The sequence below is a fragment of the Pongo abelii genome, chromosome 4 (genome assembly GCF_028885655.2).
Source record: "Pongo abelii isolate AG06213 chromosome 4, NHGRI_mPonAbe1-v2.0_pri, whole genome shotgun sequence".
Taxonomy (NCBI): Eukaryota; Metazoa; Chordata; class Mammalia; order Primates; family Hominidae; genus Pongo; species Pongo abelii.
The window spans coordinates 827486-846634 of record NC_071989.2 but is presented as its reverse complement, the minus strand read 5'-3'; the positions used below and the strand labels follow the sequence as shown (position 1 = coordinate 846634).

Genomic DNA, 19149 nt, shown 5'->3' with positions numbered 1-19149 from the left:
CCACATATTGTTGATGTAAGGGCTACCGGTTATTATAAGAGGTTTTTATGACTTCTGCTGTGGGGGGGGGGTGCCCTTACCACCCGGCTGAGCTTCTTGGGAGCCAAGGCTGAGTCGGGTGTATCTTTATATCCCCAGTTCTCGGTGGAACTTAAAATGCTGTGAGACACCAGACAGACAGATACTGTGAACTTGGAGCTCTCTAATGAAGGGATACCAAAGTCTTTGTATTCAATTTTTTTTTTCCTTAAATTGTCAGCTGAAAATGAGAGCACACCTATTCAGCAACTCCTGGAACACTTCCTCCGCCAGCTTCAGAGGTAAACCTGGGCGTTTCTGAAGAGCTAGTGTCTGGGGGTGTGTGGTGTCATCTTTACTGAGGCCTTATTCCCCACCCCAGCCTTGTCACCTGTGAACAGACCCTGCACCTTCTCTTGGTGACTCCCAGTCCACTTCAGGGTGGGTAGGAAGAGTTCGTGAACTCATTAGTGGCTCACTCTGAAGTCAGAGTAGAGTGAGGGAAGTCAAGGCTAGAGCTGGGACATTGACGGCTGCCAGGATGCGTTGGGGGAATTTTTATTGTATCTGAAATGCCTATCACAATAAAAGATGCTCGTCAATTTTTTATTTTTAAGAAACAAAATTCGGTCAGTTGTATCCAGTTTTTGGATTGTAAGAGATTTTGTATCATTTAGAAATCTAGATTTTCCACTTTAAGATGTCTTTGCTTTCAGAAAAGATCCCCATGGATTTTTTGCTTTTCCTGTCACGGATGCAATTGCTCCTGGGTATTCGATGATAATAAAACACCCCATGGATTTTGGTACCATGAAAGACAAAATCGTAGCCAATGAATACAAGTCAGTTACGGAATTTAAGGTAAGTTACTTCCATTGCCCGAAGTAATCGTGGCATAGTTCTGTGTATTTATGTCTTGTGAAGACTTCATTCACCTTAGATCATTCCTAGTTTTTGAGCTTTCACAGGTGTTTCTGTGTTTGAGTGATGTTTTACAGACACAGCATTAAGGAAATGATTGGTCGTGAACGTTTTCTCTGTGCTTTGGTCTAGAAACTGGGTCAGGTTGCACGCTGTTAGAAGTCTGTTTCTTTTCTAAGTTACTGCGCTGGCGTAAATAGGACGTGTTGTTTCAAGCAGTGAGTTGTGCAGTGTGGCACGGCTTGAGACTAGACATTTTTAAAAACATACTTCTTTTTAATTCTTAGTTTTGTCTTACACTAATTGAGCATTTAGTTTTTTTAGCATAGTAAGTTTTTCTGTCTCCTGAGTACTTTGCTCTTAACCTGTTTCTTGCTACTGGCAGTGAGAATTAGCAATTGCTCATTGGTTTTGCAACCCAGGGGAAGGAAGCAAAACAGATGCTTGATAAAATTGGCATTAGTGTAGTTTAGAAAGGCATTAGATTTCTCTCTTAGGTTCCATTCCCCTGGGGAAAGCTTGACTTTTCTATTTTTATTTTACGTTTACTGAAGGGTTTGCTGACTCACAGAAACACAACAGAACAGATTTAAAGGAGAGTGAGAGAAAAGGAAACTTGATGAGAGGATCAGGCAGCGCCTGAGGGCAGATGTTAAGAGCACTCTATGCCTGAAAGCCCTCTGTATTCCCTGCCCCAGTCTGGCCATTCCTAGCAACAAAGTGAGAAGGGGAGCAGCATTCACTCCGTGGAGTGTCCGCAGTGGAGTCTTCAGGGGAGGGGCTCCACAGCCTTGGGCCGGGCCCTGGGGCTGCTGGCTCTGGAACCGGGGCTTGGGGAGGGTCCAGATGGCACATTCTCAGTTAGGGTGGCTGGCCTCCGGGGTCATGCTCCAGCCTGATGTTAGTACTCACCTTTGAGAGGCCTGTGCTGAGGAAACTGCTTATGATACTAAAATACTGATGTTTCCATATTTTTACCATAAATTACGAAATAAGGTGGTCCTTTTGTGGGGCAAAGTCTTTTTCTAATAGTTTGAGGGAACCATTTGGTGGCAGAATTTTAAATTTGATTCTGTGGAGAAATTCTAGAGATAGAGGATATCACTGTGCCGCGCGCCTGCCTTTATCTCTCGACTTTCACTTGAAAGAATCAGATCGTTGCTTCTCGTTCCTATTTATGTTCTGGAGAAATGCAGGAAGCGCAGGAAATGCTCCTTTTTCCTCACACAACATTTGTATGTGATGCTTAGAAAGAAGTTACAGGCTTGGCCAAAAATATTGGCTGTAATATTTTTCATGCAAGACCAACGTGCAACTAAGAAAACTTCTCTAAGTTCTTGAATGTTATTTTTAGATCAGAGAGCCCAGTTGAATTCTACTCGATTGTAGCTTTTTCTTTTTGGTCTCTTGATAGTCATCTAGAGCTTTGCTGTTGTCTGTGGCATTTCAAACTTGGTAAGTCTTTCCTGTTTTCTTTTCAGGCAGATTTCAAACTGATGTGTGATAATGCAATGACATACAATAGGCCAGATACTGTGTACTACAAGTTGGCAAAGAAGATCCTTCACGCAGGCTTTAAGATGATGAGCAAAGTAAGAAACTCACTGGCATCAGCGAGCTACGGAAAGCAGGGGCTGTGCCCCCCGTTGCTTGTGCCCGAAGGGAGCCTCACAGTGAACACATGCTCCATCCACCCACCACCCTCATGGTGTTGCCCCCTTTGCTCTAGGGTAGACGTCCCCGGCCGCCCTCTCTGCTCATGACCTAGCTGTAACGTCTCATTTAGGGTTGGTGGAAAGTTCCGCATCTCTTGATCTTAAGCCTGGGTGTCAGGTGTCAGTCTTGCTGGATGGCAGCCAGCATTGCGGGCTTGTTTTTCGTGGCTGCCTCACTGAATCCAGACGGGACATCCTTGTCTTCCTTGGCCATCCTGAGTGGCTTCCCAGATCTGTGCCGTGAGCCAGGCTGCATGCGTCCCACGTAGGTGAAGGTAAAGGGGAGGTGTGGCACCTGCCGCGCTCTGGCGGTGGGTCAAGCCCCCACAACCACCTCCTGATGCTCCGCCGTGGAAAGTTAGCTCTTAGGCCAGGTGAGGCTGTGACCATCCCCATCCCATCCCATCGTCACTGCACCCTGGCTGTGAGGGAGAGGTAAATCCCTGCTGCTCTGTCCTTTCTGATTCTAGGAGCGGCTGTTAGCTTTGAAGCGCAGCATGTCGTTTATGCAGGACATGGATTTTTCTCAGCAGGCAGCTCTTTTGGGCAATGAAGATACAGCTGTTGAGGAACCTGTCCCTGAAGTTGTACCAGTACAAGTAGAAACTGCCAAGAAATCCAAAAAGCCGAGTAGAGAAGTTATCAGGTAAAGGCTCTGTGGAAACCGCATTTGCTTTTGGAGTTTAGCACCACAGCCAGGAAAGCAGGTGCCTTGTAGGGGAGAGTGAGTGAGTGAGAGAGCGGATGTCATGTCATGTAGACGTCCTTGGTGTAGCTTATTCTGGCAGGAGGAGTGTGGCCAGACAGCCCCTCCTGCCCACCAGCCACGTGCGTTCTCTGACCCAGGTGTGGTACCCAAGCCCATCCGGTCACCCCTGCCCCCAACTGCTACTGACTGGTGGTCTCTGTCTCCACACGCCGTTAAGATCATGGGCCCCTCCCTCCCTGCACAGCGCCTGCCGGCAGCCAAGGCTGTGCCCTTGTCCCAGATTGTGCCGCACAAGTGGGCCGACTTTGGGCAGCCAGCATTGGCAGGGGGCTTCTTTCTTGCCGTGGGGCAGATGCACACTCCTGAACTGTTCGCTTCTGTGTCTGTGTAGACGCTGGAGTGGAACAGGTGCAGGCCTGTGGTCAGGAAGGTGTGGATGCTGCGGGGGAAGCAGGTGAGGACTGCAGGCCACAGCTCCCTGTAGCTCTGCTCCCTCTCACAAGGAGCAGCTGACTTGGCTGGTCCTTCAGGGAACCTTCTTCCTTTTTTTCTAAACCCCAGAGTGGTTTTCATGGGGGCTCTTTGTCTCATGGTGGCTGAGCATTGAGATTGTATCAAAGTCTGTATCACACGTCATTCGTGTAGACGCTCCTCTACCTATGTGAGGTGGCCGCCTGATAGGACCAAACAAAGCGAGAGTATTGCCAGGGGCCTTAGAGGCACCAAGAGCACTTACCATAGCCTGCAGCGGGCAGAAGCGCCTGGCACAGAGCCTGCTTCATCACATGTCACTTGCTGAATGCAGGCCCCAGAGATCGCAGTCTCAGGACATCCACCCTCGTGGCGGTGTGTCTGACAGCACTGTGGTTCGCGGTCTTCCCAGTGTCCTGAGGGGACTGTGGCCTGTTGCCATCCTGGGGACAGATCAGATGTGAAGGATGGTTTCTGCTGAAGCGTATTGCTTTTGTGCCATCTTGTGGGAAGTCAGGGACCGTCTGGAGTTGCTACTGAATGTCCTTGAGGCAATTCTGATGGTCACGGCCCTCCATTGTTTGTTTCCTTCTCACAGTGTGTATGGGACTCGCGTGGATTTAACAGGTGGGGCGGCAGCGGTGCTGGGCTCGGTGCTTCTGCTCTGAGCAGCTCCCTCCAACAGTCAAAAGGGAGAGTGGTCTTGAGACCAGACCCTCAGGTCCTGCAGCCTTGGCTTAGGAGACAGAGGGTGCTCTGCGTGGCCAGAGTGTGTTGCTTGGCAACGGACGACAGTCTCCTAAGGTGGTCTCCCCCACGTGCATTGCGTTTCCCACCCCGCCGCCGTGTGAACACTCACTGCGTGGTTGGCTGGTGGCTGTGTCCGGCCTCAGCCCCCGACTTGAGTGCACTGCTGGCCTTCAGGGGTAGGGGTTTCACGGCTGCCCTTTGCCGCCTCATGGTGACTGAGCATTGAGGGGGAATTGAAGTTGGTGTTGGTCAGCGTGCTCAGCTGCGGTGGGGTTGTGTCCTGGCAGACCCACCCCAGTTTGGTTTTGGGTGTTTCTGGTGCTGCGGCTCCACCCTTGCCTGTGGGATCCAGGCCCTTTAGATGGATCCCCAGCTCTGTCAGTCTGCAAGCAGGACAGCGTGCCGAGCTCCGGCACTCACCTTCACCTGGTGTCACAAGCAGTGTGCATCGGTAATGGGCTCACGCAGGTGCCTGAGTGGAGCCTCTCCCTGCGGAGCTCATGGGGCTCTGACTCCTGTGTAGGGTTGCCAGGTTGTCACTGTAGGTCAGGCAAGGGCAGGGCCGCTCTCATGGGCAGGGTTTGTCCTGGGCCTGCACCTGGCCCTAGGCCATTCAGACCCACGCCCAGGCAAGTGCCCAGGGTGGGAAGGAGCCCACTCCCTTGCTTCTAGAACCTTCCACACTCCTTGGGTGCTACAGCCTGTGCCCCTCGGCTGTTGGAGAACTGCTTCAGGTGGAACCTGGGGCCACTTGCTGACGTCCTTGTGTGTTCTTTGTGCCACCCAGTGGCCACAGCAGAGGGGGCTGCTCTCCACCCAGCCCAGGAGCACCAGACCTCACCCGAGCAGCCCCGCCTGTCCTGCCTTGCTGTGAACCCTGCGTAGTCACGGGGGGCTTTTCCAGTCACTTTTCTGTTGGGGCCTTTAATGACTAACCAGTGTGGGCATCTGTTACTTTGTTGCTTTTGTTGCTAAAGCACTTTAACTGAGTTTTCACTGCGTTGAAAAACAGGGAGTCTATCTACTTGGCTTACACTTACTCTTTATTTTAATAAAAGCGTCTTAATTTGTTATTTGGATAGGGTGAAAAGGGATGCTTTGAGACCTAAAAGGAGTTAAGTATGCTCTGCCAGCTCTGTGTCTGAGGGCAGAGTTGGTAGAAGCTGGGTTAGGTGCCGATGCATGGGGAGCAGGTGTGCGGTGGGGACGCTGCCTCCAGGTGACTTGGTTGTCCCCACCTCACAGCTGCATGTTTGAGCCTGAAGGGAATGCCTGCAGCTTGACGGACAGTACCGCAGAGGAGCACGTGCTGGCGCTGGTGGAGCACGCGGCTGACGAAGCTCGGGACAGGATCAACCGGTTCCTCCCAGGCGGCAAGGTAGTGCTCTGTGGCCACCGAGAGAGGGTGCAGCGTGGCCCCAGACTCTCCATGTGCCTCTCCTTCTGGGTTGGTGCTGTGTGATCCAGCACAGCCACCGGGATCCAGAGGTCAGCGTGGGGCCCTGACGGGAGGTCTGGATCAGACATACATAAGGCTGGTCTCTTCAGTCAGGGTCCGGGTGCCTCTGGCAGGACTGCCGCTGGTGTTTCACGCATCGTGGAGGCCATGTGGTCACTGACCTCTCATTTCCTTGATGGAAGCCCTGCTGCAGGCTAATCCTTTCTCTTGGAGTGAATACTGACTTCTGTGTCTCTGTCACTGGGTGTTGACATGAGGCACCGCCCTTGTTATTCCAGTGGGGGCGCTGGTGTTGGATCCGACAGATAGTCCATAATAGGCCACCGACCGTGTTCACGTGGCTCCTGCCACAGATGGTCTTTGTGGTGTTGGGGCCCACTCAGCTGACCACGCTCTCCTTTCTGGCAGGAGACGTTCTAGACCCAGTGTCTCCAGTGGAAACAGCACAGGCTGTCTGCAGTCTCAGGCTTCCTAGCAGCCCTGATAAGAGAAGTAGAGCAATGCAGGTGACATTAATCCTGGCAGATTTCATTTCATCTCTATATCCAATGTTTTATCTCAACATGTAGTCTGTAGAAAACATGTTAGCTTAATTTGAGCTTTATGGGTTTTTTTCATATTAAGTCTTCAAAATGCACATGGGATGGAAAGTAAAGAACGCTGAAGTGGGGGCATTTCAGAGGTGTCTGCTTCTGTTTGCCTGCACCTGCTGGGAAGTTGCAGTGGTCTGCGTGGCTTGTGTGTTGGGAGGTTGTGGTCTGCATGGCTCATGTGTGGGGCGGTTGCTTGGCTCGCGTGTTGGGAGTTTGTGGTTCGCGTGGCTTGTGTGTTGGGAAGTTGCTGTGGTCTGTGTGGCTTATCTGTTGGGAGGTTGTGGTTTTTGTGGCTTGCATGTTGGGAGGCTGTCGTCTGTGTGGCTCACGTGTGGGGCAGTTGTCTGCTTGGCTTGTGTGTTGGGAAGTTGTGGTCTGCGTGGCTCATGTGTTGGGAAGTTGTTTATGTGGCTTGTGTGCTGGAGGTTGTGGTCTGCGTGGCTTGCACTGTAGTTCTTTTGGACAGCCTTGTTCTGCACTCTGTGCTTCAGCCCTGGAATTGCCACATTCTCCAAGAAGCCCTGGTTTCTTGACTAGAGAGCCTTGTTTAGAAGCCAGGACCTGGGTTCTGGGTGAAGCCCTCTGCAGATAGAGCTGGGAGATGCCTGTTGTGTGTGTCTGTACCACATACATGGACACTGTGCAGAAGGGTTCTGTTGGCACCTGTGTTTACATGGGTTGAAAACTGTTTTTACATTGAAACTTCCAGTTCCCCCCTGCCCTGTGGGTTCCCCCAACTTCTTCCCTTTCAGTTTTTTATCTGCGCCATGAGGACTTGACTCTTAATCTACGTATCAAATCCGTGTCCCATTGTAGCTGATCTTCCACCTCTCCCCCAGGGCCCTGGTCATCCTGTGGGCTCTGATACTTCGCATGGATCGGCGGTGGGGAGCTGCCCCCACACAAACGTCTGGCTCTTCTCAGGCCAGGTGGCTGCCCTGACCGCAGCATGGACATCACCCTTGCACTGGAGCCCAGCCAACCACTGCATGACAGCCCTCTTCCCCCTTGACCCCCAAGTCTGCACACACCAGTGCCTCCTCTTCCTGGATCCTCCTAATGGCCTGTACACAGAACTGGGGTGTGGGTGGTGGGTTTTTAAATGAAAACCAGTCCACACATGCTTGACAGCTGGAGCCGCCCGCCGTCAGGGCAGTGCCATGCTGACCTGCCGACCATTCCATTTTGTCAAGGCTCATGAGCAATTTTAAATGTTTACTTGTGGGTGAAGGTTTTTGTTTCAGCTGTACCCCCTATAGCAGGGCCATGGGGAGCCTAAGAGGTTCTCCTTGGCACCTGTGTGCGCTCTGCTGTTGCCGTGAGTCTGAAATTCCAGGGAATGCCGTGAGGGGCCCTCTGGTGTTTGTTCTTGGACAAATGTGTTTTCACCCCCATTAAGCCTTGCTTGTTGGCCTTCATTTCATTTGTGCTGCGCTGCCCCTCCTGAGGGACAGACGCTCAGGCAGTGCTTCCTTCCAGATGGGCTATCTGAAGAGGAACGGGGATGGGAGCCTGCTCTACAGCGTGGTCAACACGGCCGAGCCGGACGCTGATGGTGGGTGCCCGCTCAGGGCTAGTTTTATGCTCTCCGTACACGATTTTTCGGGCCTCCGTTGATATTCTGTGATGAAAAGCTGAGCCATTGGCCATGGGGCAGCATGAGAAGCTGCCTGGCTTCCCGACCCTGCTCGCACCCCAACGTGACACGTGCGCTGAGTGGAGGCATGGACGGCCATCTCGCGGGGCGGGGATGCTGGTCAGAGCTCGGTCAGGGCTCCTTGGGAGCAGCGGGACTCAAGCCATATTCCTGAAAAGCTGCCGAGAGGCCTCTAAGGCCAAACCTCACTAGCATCAGGAAGGGTTCACATCCCGAGCTCAGTCTTCAGCAAAGACCGGAGTGCTGGCCCAGCCTGCTCCTTGAATCTGGAAAGCAGTCTTAGAAAAAGAAGAGCTGTTAGATGATTATGTCCAGGACAGTGTCGAAGGATGGCGCGCACTAGGCCTGTCCAGCCCGTCAGGGGCGCTTTGTTGGCCTGGGAGTAATTAAGAGGCTTGTCCTTTGAAAGTGTGACTCACTTGGGTTTGAAACGCACTCGCGGGCTCACATGAGGAACGCGCAGCCTGGCAAGGGTTGCCTCTAGATTCCTGCTTCCCTCGCTCTCACCCGCATGCCTGCTGGTGGTCTTTCACCCAGCTCCACTATGCCAGCGTGGTTTTCTCCAGTGTGTGAAGGATAAAAACGGGCTGATCTATTTAATCTTCAGCTTATTTTCCTAAAGAGGATAGACTGTTGATCCATATTTAGCTTAAGAGAGTGTTGAGACCGAGGCATCGGTTGGGAACTGAGGAACTCCTGCTCTGATCCCATGAGTGGTATGTGGGTGGTGACTTGAGCGTGGCAGACGTGCTGTCAGATTCATGCGCTCCGGGTGCACACGCCACCGTTTCGCTGTTAGAGCACGCAGGACAAGATTTCTTCTTGGAATTGTTGAGTGATCCATTTGAAAATGTTCTCAAAGTATTGCTGGTGTGGTGGCCAGCGATGCGGTATTTTTTATTGCGTTGACTTTGGGGTGATAAAGAAATTGAAATGCAGTTAGTTTTGAGAATGGTAGTTGGCTTTTGCAAATTTGTTTTCAGGTGATCATTATAAAATCCCCCCACCCGCACCAATCACATCCACTGTGATGTGGAGAAAGGGCTCATGGCACTGCACTGGGGCACCGCGTTGGGGTCACGCCTGCCGCTCACGGCCTGCCATGTCCGTGTTGCAGAGGAGGAGACCCACCCAGTGGACTTGAGCTCGCTCTCCAGTAAGCTGCTCCCAGGCTTCACCACGCTGGGCTTCAAAGACGAGAGAAGAAACAAAGGTAAATCCATAGTCCCGTCCTAGGAGCCGGCCGGAGCAGGGAAGGTGGTGGGGCTTTAGTGGAGTGATGGCAAATGCTGCTGATTCCTACTTCAGGGTTTCCTCACTGTACCTGGATTCATATTTTCGCATGGGTAGGATTGAGATCAGTTACAGTGACAGGAAGGAAACTTGTGTTGGATGGGGACACACACAGCGGGGACCTTGGTTGCATCACTGGACTTCACCTTGGTCAGTGTTTTGGGGTCCTTGTGTTTCTGTCCCTGTTGCGTTACAGAACATCCCTTCAGGGGTCAGAATGTGTGGCCCCTGGGCCTTGGGTCTGGCCTGTGTGTTCTCCTCTCCATCTGCACTGCTGCCTCCTGGCTGCGCTGCTGCTGGGACCTCCTGCACAGCCCCACCCTCCACTTCTCCACCTCTGCTGGGTCCCTCCCGTGCAGACAGCTGCATGGACACTGCTTCTGCCGGCCCTTTCTCCCTCAGCCACTCACGCCATCTGCTAATGGGACAGCTCACTATTCCCTCCAAACCATGGCCTTGGCTCAGGAGCTTCCTTGTTTCTGGAATGTTCTTTCCTCCAGCTGCAGGTGTTGGAATTCTGCCTGGTCTGGGTCTCCTGTTGAAGGACGCCCTCCACAGGGAAGGATCCTCTTGCCTTCACCACTTGCCTTCACCAGCCCCTGCTCCCCTCTTCCTCTTGGGGCTGTTGTGGTGGTTGTTACTTTTTTTTGTTGTGTTTGACACACTCCTTGTTCTCACCCTCTAACACAGTTCTCAACCACAGCACTTTTGTCCCTGGGGATGTTTGGCAGTGTCCAGAGACGTGTTGATGGTCCCACTGGGGTTGGGGGTGCTGCAGGCATCTGGTGGGGAGACGCCAGGGGTGCTGCTCCACGCCCTATGGGATACCGCACAGTACACCTGGCCCGTGTCCCCCACAGCGAGAGCTGGCCCTGGGCAGGCGTGGTCCCTGTGGTGTGTGTTGGTTGGGATCCTCCACAGTGACAGACAGTGCCCTCTGCCCACGTCTCCACATAGCTCTTTTGCTTGTGGAGCTCACCCCTTTGCAGAGAGCTCATTTCCCTGCCGTCTTTGGCCTGCAGAAGTAAAATGAGGGGTGGTGAATTACACCCCTGCTGGTTACACATGGAAAACTCAGGAGCAAGAATTTTGTGGAGAGCAAGAGAGGCGAGACTTGGGTGCTGGCTGCCAGCCAGGCGGTCCCTCAGCCCCTGGAGAAGCGGGGTGGGGCCTGCACACCGAGTCCTTCCAGTGAGTCCAGTGATGCTCTCTTTCTCCTCTTCCTCCCAGTCACCTTTCTCTCCAGTGCCACTACTGCGCTTTCGATGCAGAATAATTCAGTATTTGGTGACTTGAAGTCGGACGAGATGGAACTGCTCTATTCAGCCTACGGAGATGAGACAGGCGTGCAGTGCGCGCTGAGGCAAGTGTCGGCCCCGGGGAGCCCTTGGCTGCTGTGCAGCTTGAGCTGTGTCCTGGTGTGGGACCCGGAGCCCCACATGTGTGCGGGTGGGGAGAGAGCCATCTTGCAGCCGTCCAGATGGCAGCCCGGGTCTTCTGTTGCTTTCAGTCATCCACCCAGGTCTGCCACAGGCCAGTCCTGAAATTTGGGTAACTCAGTCAGAGTTGCAAGAAAATGGTGATCAGGGTGTAGCTTGTGAAGGGATTGGGGGTGTGTTGAGCGCACTGGATCGTATTGAATTGTGTTTCCTAAGTGGCCGTGCTAGCTCAGGCTGCAGTGACAAAGCACCACAGACTGGGGTTTTACTCCTGGGGGCGGGCATCTGCCATGAAGGTGTGGGCAGGGCTGGTTCCTCCTGAGCCTTCTCTCCTGGGCCTGCTGGTGCCGTCTTCTCCCTGTGCCTTCCCGGGGCCATCCTGCGCATGTCTGTGTCCTCAGCTCTCCTGGAGACCTTACCGTTCTGCAGGGACCCTGGTCATATTGAATCAGGGCCATCCTAATGGCCTCATGTCACTGCAGTTACTTCTAAAGGCCGTAAAGGCCCCAGCTCCAAGTATAGTCACATTCCGAGGCACTGGGGTCAGGATTTCAACTTACGAACTCTGAGTGGGGGAGACAGTTCAGGCCATGGCAGGCTAAAGTATAATACTAAAATCACAAATGTAGTAGCCTGCTTTTCTGTAGAATGTTGCCGTGTGTATTTTTTGTTTTCTGTGGCAAAATAAAAGTGGGTCACTCTTGTAAAATTTTGGCAGTTTTTAATGGAGAAAGCAACTTAATTTTGCTAGCCTTTAAGAAATGGCATCTCAGGTCTTCATTTTATTCCAACAAGAATGCAGAATATGTTTTAAAAATAAACAAGAATCCCGTTAGTGCTTCATAAAATAAGTGAAAACCTGACTCCGATTTTTGTAGCAAAAAACGAAGTAAATGCGGAAAATGAAGAGGAAATTCTAGTAGGAGATGATGGGGTCATAAGTCAGAAATTAAAGAGTTGTTTGCTCCCCGCCCTCCTGCCAGCCCTCACCTCACCCCTGCTGTGGGGCCTCTGCCCAGCCTGGGCCAAGGCCGCAGCTCCCCTGGTGCCATCCTGTCCTCAGTCGGCTGGCTCCCCTGTCCACAGCTTGTGGCTTCTTCAAGACATCAGTCACCTGTTGTCCATGTGGTGCATCATCAGGGGACTGTGCACACCCCCTGCCTTCCCCAACTGTCTGTTCCTAGAACGCGTCAGGTTCCACGTTGCTGTGAAGAAAGATCATTCCGACCCCGCCTGCCTCGCGGCTGCAGGGGCAACACTCAGAAGCACATCTCCTAGGGCCTGGCATGAGGCTACGTGGTCCCATGCCAGCCTCAGCGCACAGACACCCGGATCCTCTACCCGAGTGCTTCTCCCATGCACACTGCGAGTGCCGAGCTTGGCCTGTCCTGGGCGGTGGGTGTTTTAACAAAGACATGGAGTCTCCTTGTTGCCTCCTGTGACCGTGGTTCAGCTTCTGACCAGCAGCCATCCTTGTTCCTCTCTGCGAAGGTCTTTGGAGTCTGGGGAGCCCTTCTGAGGCCCTTGCTTGGTGCTTTGATTCTAAGACTACGCATTTTTGTTCCTGGCCTACTTTTTAGATTGTATTATATTTTATTTTTTAAGCTGTTTCATTTATATGGCCAAGAATCAGGATGATACTAAAAGGAGTGCCTTGGAAGTGTCGGCCCACCCCTGCCCCACGTGCCCCTTCCTCACCGGCAGGCGCTGCCCACCAGCGTGCTTCCGTCCACACCCACTTGTGTTTTTAAACACATAACGAGTAGAAAGATAGGAGTATCCTTTTACAGATGATAACACAGCACACGTGTGTTTCTAGGCTGTGTGCGTGTGTATTCATGCTTTTCTCCCCCTCCCCACTGAGATCTTTTTAACCTTTTTGGGTCATGGACCACTTTGAAAATCTAATGAAAACTATCAGCCACTCCTCCCAAAATACCCGCTCTGGGAGGGTCACGGGGACTGAGGAGCTGCGCTGGCACGGCAGGCTTCTGTGATCAGGGCCGCCGCGAGGGCCAGGTGACAAGGGCTTGGCGTGGAGCACACAGCATGCCTTTCAGCGTGCCTTCTCCCGCGGCCCCTCTAGCCTGCAGGAGTTTGTGAAGGATGCTGGGAGCTACAGCAAGAAAGTGGTGGACGACCTCCTAGACCAGATCACAGGCGGAGACCACTCCAGGACGCTTTTCCAGCTGAAGCAGGTGGGCTGCACTCGCACCGGGGTGGGGGGGCAGGTGCCCTTGGAGTGCTGCTGGTGGGAAGAGCCTGCAGCCTGACCAGGCTCTCGTGGACGAGGAGCTGTCGCAGGGACTCTGCTGCCGGCTCCTCATCAGGATCTGTGTGCTTCTCTACATGGGCAGGTGTCCCCCGGAGACCGTGACTGTGTGCTCACCACTCCCAGTGCACTCGTAACTCTCTATTCCCATCTTCATCTTTCATCTCTGTCACTTTCCTTCATCCTGAAGAATTTTAAAAAATATTTCCTGTAGTTCAGATTTACTGACAGTGATCTCTCAGCATTGGCTTCTCTGAAAGTCTTTATTTCATATTCATTTTTGAAATTCATTTTCCCTGTGTATGGAATTTTAGATGACCTTTTTTCCCATCTACTGTAAAGTAGGTTTGACTTGCATTGTTGCTATAAAAAAGCATCTGGGCCAAGCATGGTGGCTCACACTTGTAATATCAGCACTTTGGGAGGCCGAGGCGGACACATCACAAGGTCAGGAGATCGAGACCATCTTGGCTAACACGGTGAAACCCCGTCTCTACTAAAAAATAGAAAAAATTAGCTGGGCATGGTGGCAGGTGCTTGTAGTCCCAGCTACTCAGGAGGCTGAGGCAGGAGAATGGCATGAACCTGGGAGGCGGAGCTTGCAGTGAGCCGAGATCATGTCACTGCACTCCAGCTTGGGCCACAGAGCCAGACTCCATCTCCAAAAAAAAAAAAAAGCATCTGAAGTCATTCTCATCTTTGTTTTTCCACATGCGATGTGTCTTTTCGGCAAACTGCAGCTCACAGGCCAGATCTGACCTGAAGTCTGCTTTTGTACAGACCACAAGCCAAGAATGTCTTTTACATCTTTAAAAGGTTGTTTAAAGAAAAGAAAAGGAAGAAGAAGATGCTGCAGGCAGCATGTGGCTCACAGAGCCTCGGCTGCTCACTCCCGGGCCTTCCACAGGACGGGATCTGGCCGGTGCTCTAGGAGCTTTTAAACTTCTATCTTTATCAGTGATTTTCAGCATTGTATTTTCCAGGTGCCTTGGTGGGCTTTTCTTTGTGTTCTACTTAGCATTTGTTGTTTCTTGGATCTGTCTGTAGTTTTCATCATATTTGGAAGATTTTTAGCCATTACTCAAATGTCATTTTCCACCACTGCCTCTCCTCCTCCTGCTGGACTATGGCACGCTGAGGACAGCTCGTGTCGTCTCACATGGCACTGACACTGTGCGGCTGCACCAGGCTGCTGCAGATTAGTTTCTGATGCTGTTGGCTAAGTTCACTAACCTGTTCTCTGGCCACACCTGAACCTATTATCCCAGATCAGTTTTCACTGATGATGCCGCCCCGCGCTGCTCATCGCTGGGGCTCCATTTGCTGCTTTTGTGTATCTTCTCTTCTCTCATGTTGTATCTTTTTCCTTACATCCTTGAGCCATGTTCATATTTATTGCAGCTGCTTCTGAAGACCTCAGTCACTGAGTCTGTCGCCTCTGCCGTTTCCGGTTCTGTTTCTGTTTGACACTTTGCTGCACTTGGAGCCGTGGGCTGTTGCGCACGCGCCTGGTGGACAGTCCTGACCCTCGCTGTCTGATAAAACAGCACTGGCCACATGGCCGCTGGGAAATTTGAATGTGGCCAGTCTGAATTTAGATGTGATGTGTGAACTACAAACTAGATCTTAAAAAACCAATACAAAAAACGTAAAAATGTGAGTAACGATTTCTCATGGCCCACATGTTGGAATAAAAACATCTTCAATAAATTTGTCTAAAGTAAAATGCATTAGTTAATTGAATGTTAGAGTAATTTTAATGTGGCAGCTAGAATTTTAAGAGCTGGGTACAGTGGCATGCACCTGTCATCAGCTCCGCAGGAGGCTAAGGTGGGAGGATCACTTGAGGCTGGGAGGTCAAGGCTGCAGTGCGATTGCACCACTGCACTCTAGTCTAGGCAATAGAGCAAGACCCTGTCTCAAAAAAAAGATTAAAAAAACATTTAGAATGAGGTGTGTGCTCGCGTTATGTCTGCTGGGCAAGGCTGATCTGGGTTCTTGCTCTCTTCCAGAGAATATTGATGATCATTTTGGCAGTTGTTACTTGTAGATGATGGCCTGATCCTACCAGGCTTGTCTGGGGTGGGTCCAGGGCAGCCTTATTCTAGGGTTCGTGTGGCCTTAATGCTAAGGAGTGGCCCTTTGGGGAGCCCTGACTTTTCAACATGGTCTCTGCTGTGGGTGGAGTTCGGATGAGTCTCTGTCCTGCCCAGGCTCTGAGAACGTTTGGCTCATGGCTCCCGAGGAGTGGTCAGTCCCTTGACCTGACGGTTTCATCTGTGCTTGTTACAGATGAACTGGGGTCCACATGCCTGGTGCAGTAAACCCAGACACCTACGCCGAGGTTTCATCATAGAAAGGACACGTGTATTTGCAGGGCGCCAAGCCAAGGAGGGCCAGGAAGCTCGTGTAAATCCTGGTCTCCCCCACTGGCTACAGGCAAGGCTTTTAAAGCAGGGGTGGGTCTCAGGAAAGCAGAACTGAAAGGCAGAATCGTGCATAAGGACACAGAGGTCACACGTCAGCTTGGCCTAGAAGGGCGGTATCTGCAAGCAGGGCCTTATAGGTTATAGGTGGATTCAAAGGTTTTCTGATTTGCAGCTGGTTAAGGAGGAGAAGCTTTGTTTAAAAATTTGGGGTGAAGAGAAAAGAATGTTAGCTTAGGCTTGTGGGTGTGGCTCCCTCCAGGCCCCTCAGGAAGAAATTCAGAACAAAGAACGGGGTCAGAGCTCAGTCTTCAGTTTCTCCTTATCTGAGCCCTTCATGCTAATAGATTAGTTTGGTGGGGAGGTCCTAGGTGGAGGGTCCAGGTTTCCGAAAGACAACTCAGGGATATACATTAAGATGTTATCTTTACTTTCTTTTTTTTTCTTTTTGAGACATAGAGTCTCACTGTCACCGAGGCTGGAGTGCAGTGGCGTGATCGTGGCTCACTGCAACCTCTGCCTCCCCGATTCAAGCGATTCTCCTGCCTCAGCCTCCCAAGTAGCTGGGATTACAGGCGTGCGCCACCACACCCGGCTGATTTTTGTATTTTTAGTAGAGGTGGAGTTTCGCCATGTTGGCCAGGCTGGTCTTGAACTCCTGACCTCAAATGATCCATCCACCTCAGCCTCCCGGAGTGGCAGGATGTTGTCTTTTCTTTCTACAGGGAACAGTGCTGGGAGGTTGTCTTTACTTTCTACAGGGAACAAACATCTGACTCCAGCTTCCTTGGCTGTTGTTTTAGGATACTGTTACCTTCTTGCTTATCAAGTCACTGATTGACTTCTCGGAGTTATCTAAGTAACTGGAATTTCCCTTGAAGGAACTCAAGATTTTCCTTGATTTCCATGCTTGGGGGGCTCGCAGGCCCCTGAAGAGAGGGTTGCAGCCAGGCGGGAGTCCCCACACAGATTTCTGCAGCTCTGAGGAGCAGCCCCCTCTGCAGAGCCTGCCCCACCAGCTCGTGGTTCTGACTCTGAGCTCTGGTCACCCTCCTGTGTTGTGGCCTGCAGGCTCCCTCCAGGCAGGAAGCCGGCCCCCCAACACAGCATTAGAATCAGGCATTGCTGTGGGGGAGGGAAAGTGACCCCCTCAGAGCCCGGAAATGGGATGGCTCTGTGGTTTCCTCTCTGGGTTCCAGTTAGATTCCTTTTGGGAAAGTGAACTTGGATACGGAGTTGAGTGACCCCGAGTGCGTCCCCACAGTAAGTGATGCTCAGGACTAAAGTGACTGAAGGCTTGTGGGGAAACAGATGCGAACAAAACAGCAGTATTCATTTTATAATTAAAAGCTTGTGAAAATTGATGTCATTGAATCTGAGAAACATTATTTCGAAGAAAGATCACACATGATAGAGTGCGTACTACAGCACTGCTCCACCGGAGCACAGGACGGGTGTGCCATGGAGGCCGACAGTTGTGGAAGGAGACAATGTATGGCCTGGCCCACCTGCTGCAGGCACCGCCAGGAGGTGTCTGCCTCCTTCGCTCCTGTGCCCACGGCAGGCTCACGTGCCGCAAGCACTGCCAGGAGGTGTCTGCCTCCTTCGCTCCTGCACACACCTGCCCCTGCGGGACTCGAGCTGGTCTCAGGCACCTGGTCATATTCCAGGTGGAACCCACCAGGCCCCTTTTATCCTAAGCTTCCCATAGGATCTAGGCATATCTTTTTTCTTTTGTTTTAAGCCGCCCAAGGCTGCCGAAACAGCATCGGTGTCCTCTCTCTCTGTCCTCTCCATCTCACCCCGTGGAGCGCTCTCCCCGGCACCCAATCCTGGCGCTGAGGAGGGGGCTGGCCGTGGTTGGGTCAGTGACTGGTGATGAAGGAGGTTTGGAGGACCCCCAGCCTTAATCCATTAAGATGGCGTGACTGGGGAGCACAATTCGCAGAAGCTCACAAGCCATTTTTACCTGTGTGTAATGTCAGCAAATTGTCCGTTTCTATGAAATCACTCTGGAAAAACTAGTTTCTGTCCTCGTTTACTTTTCAGAGAAGAAATGTTCCCATGAAACCTCCAGATGAAGCCAAGGTGAGTTTTTGAACATGGAAGGGTAAGCCAAATGTTATTCTCGCAGGGAAAGTTGTGTCCAGCCTTTGAGGTGGGGAGGTCTGTGTGTATGACGGCATTTAGAAACAGAGTCCGTTTCTGATCAGTAAGATCAGTAGTGTTTCTCCTCCTCTTTTCATGACTTGAGATGAATGGTGTGAAGCCGCAGTACGTTCTTCCAAATCCAGAAATGGGTAGTTTCAGAGCCGTTGGCCCCACTGGGTGCTGTCCTTGTGGGACACCCTTGCAAGGGGTGGGCGGGATGGGCCTTCTCGGGACCTGCTTGGTGAGTAGCAGGTGTTGTCCCAAGCACAGTGGGCTCTGGGGCCAGTGCTGGCAGGGCAGTGCTGTGAGCCCAGACTGCTGTACCTGCCAATTGGCAGGTGTGTGTGTCTGACAGTCAGCAGGCATGGGCTTTGGTCCAGGGTCCCTGGGAACCTGGAGAGACCCCTTAACATTTGTCTGAGGGCAGAGGCCGGGCTGCAGGGAGCTGATGAGAGAGTGTGTGTTAGGGTGGCTGTAGTCTAGCCCTGAGGACACGCCTTGCTGGGAAAGGAAAGGGAACGTTGTGTGCTCTGTGAAGTGCCTGAGAAATAGTCCTGGACCCTAAAATTCCGTATGTCTTCCTGTTGCATAATGTCCCTCCCCAATTTCTTTAGCCCCGAAAAGTTAACAAAGGTTTGTTAGTTTGCACTGTTGGTCTGAGTAGGTTTTTCCTTGACATGGATTTGCATATCCATTCATGAGCTCCAACCTGACAGTCCCTTGAACAGCAGCCTCAGTGAACAGGGCTTGGTCTTGTCACTTACTGAGGGGTGGGTTCACGTTTAGCAAGTAATTAGAGTGATTTCAATAGCGAGTGTGAAGTAACATTTCGTTTTTCGTTTGATGTTTCATTTGCGCTTGGTGCGTGTTTGTCTCCACAGGTTGGGGACACCCTAGGAGACAGCAGTGGCTCTGTTCTGGAGTTCATGTCGATGAAGTCCTATCCCGACGTCTCTGTGGATATCTCCATGCTCAGCTCTCTGGGTGAGTTGTCACAGGCGCTTTCCCACAGGACCCGGTGAAAGTGTGATAGAGGAAGAAAACACATGGCCTCCTCCATCTCCTCTTCCTCCCTGACTAGACAGGGATGCGAGGAAAATCTTTTTTGACAGTATTTGGTCTTTGTCCCAGGTTTTTGGCCCATAGTTCCTAAAACCCTTGGAATCTCCTGAGTGTTGTGTCTTTTTTAAGCTAATGAGTAGCGGTTGCAGCCCCTGGGTAACCTCAGGATGGGGTCTGGCCGATCCCCAGTGGCTGTGGATTTCATCAGTGTTG

General features: G+C 51.8%; 1 protein-coding gene across 11 annotated transcripts in view; it reads left to right on the top strand.

The window, feature by feature from the left end:
• BRD9 (bromodomain containing 9) overlaps positions 1-19149 on the top strand; it is a 28315-nt gene that overhangs the window by 2831 nt on the left and 6335 nt on the right. For 3 of the 11 annotated variants that reach the window (XM_002815381.6, XM_054555347.2, XM_054555351.1), the window contains exons 4-14: positions 260-320; positions 735-879; positions 2421-2531; positions 3185-3300; positions 5830-5962; positions 8116-8191; positions 9411-9506; positions 10817-10949; positions 13112-13223; positions 17773-17811; positions 18756-18858. In XM_002815381.6, coding sequence (XP_002815427.3) covers positions 260-320; positions 735-879; positions 2421-2531; positions 3185-3300; positions 5830-5962; positions 8116-8191; positions 9411-9506; positions 10817-10949; positions 13112-13223; positions 17773-17811; positions 18756-18858 — 1125 coding nt within the window. Of the gene's footprint in view, positions 1-259; positions 321-734; positions 880-2420; positions 2532-3124; positions 3301-5829; positions 5963-7475; positions 7566-8115; positions 8192-9410; positions 9507-10816; positions 10950-13111; positions 13224-14698; positions 15024-17772; positions 17812-18755; positions 18859-19149 lie in introns of those variants that run through there. The other 8 variants (XM_054555344.2, XM_054555348.2, XM_054555352.1 and 5 more) reach the window with 4 other exon arrangements.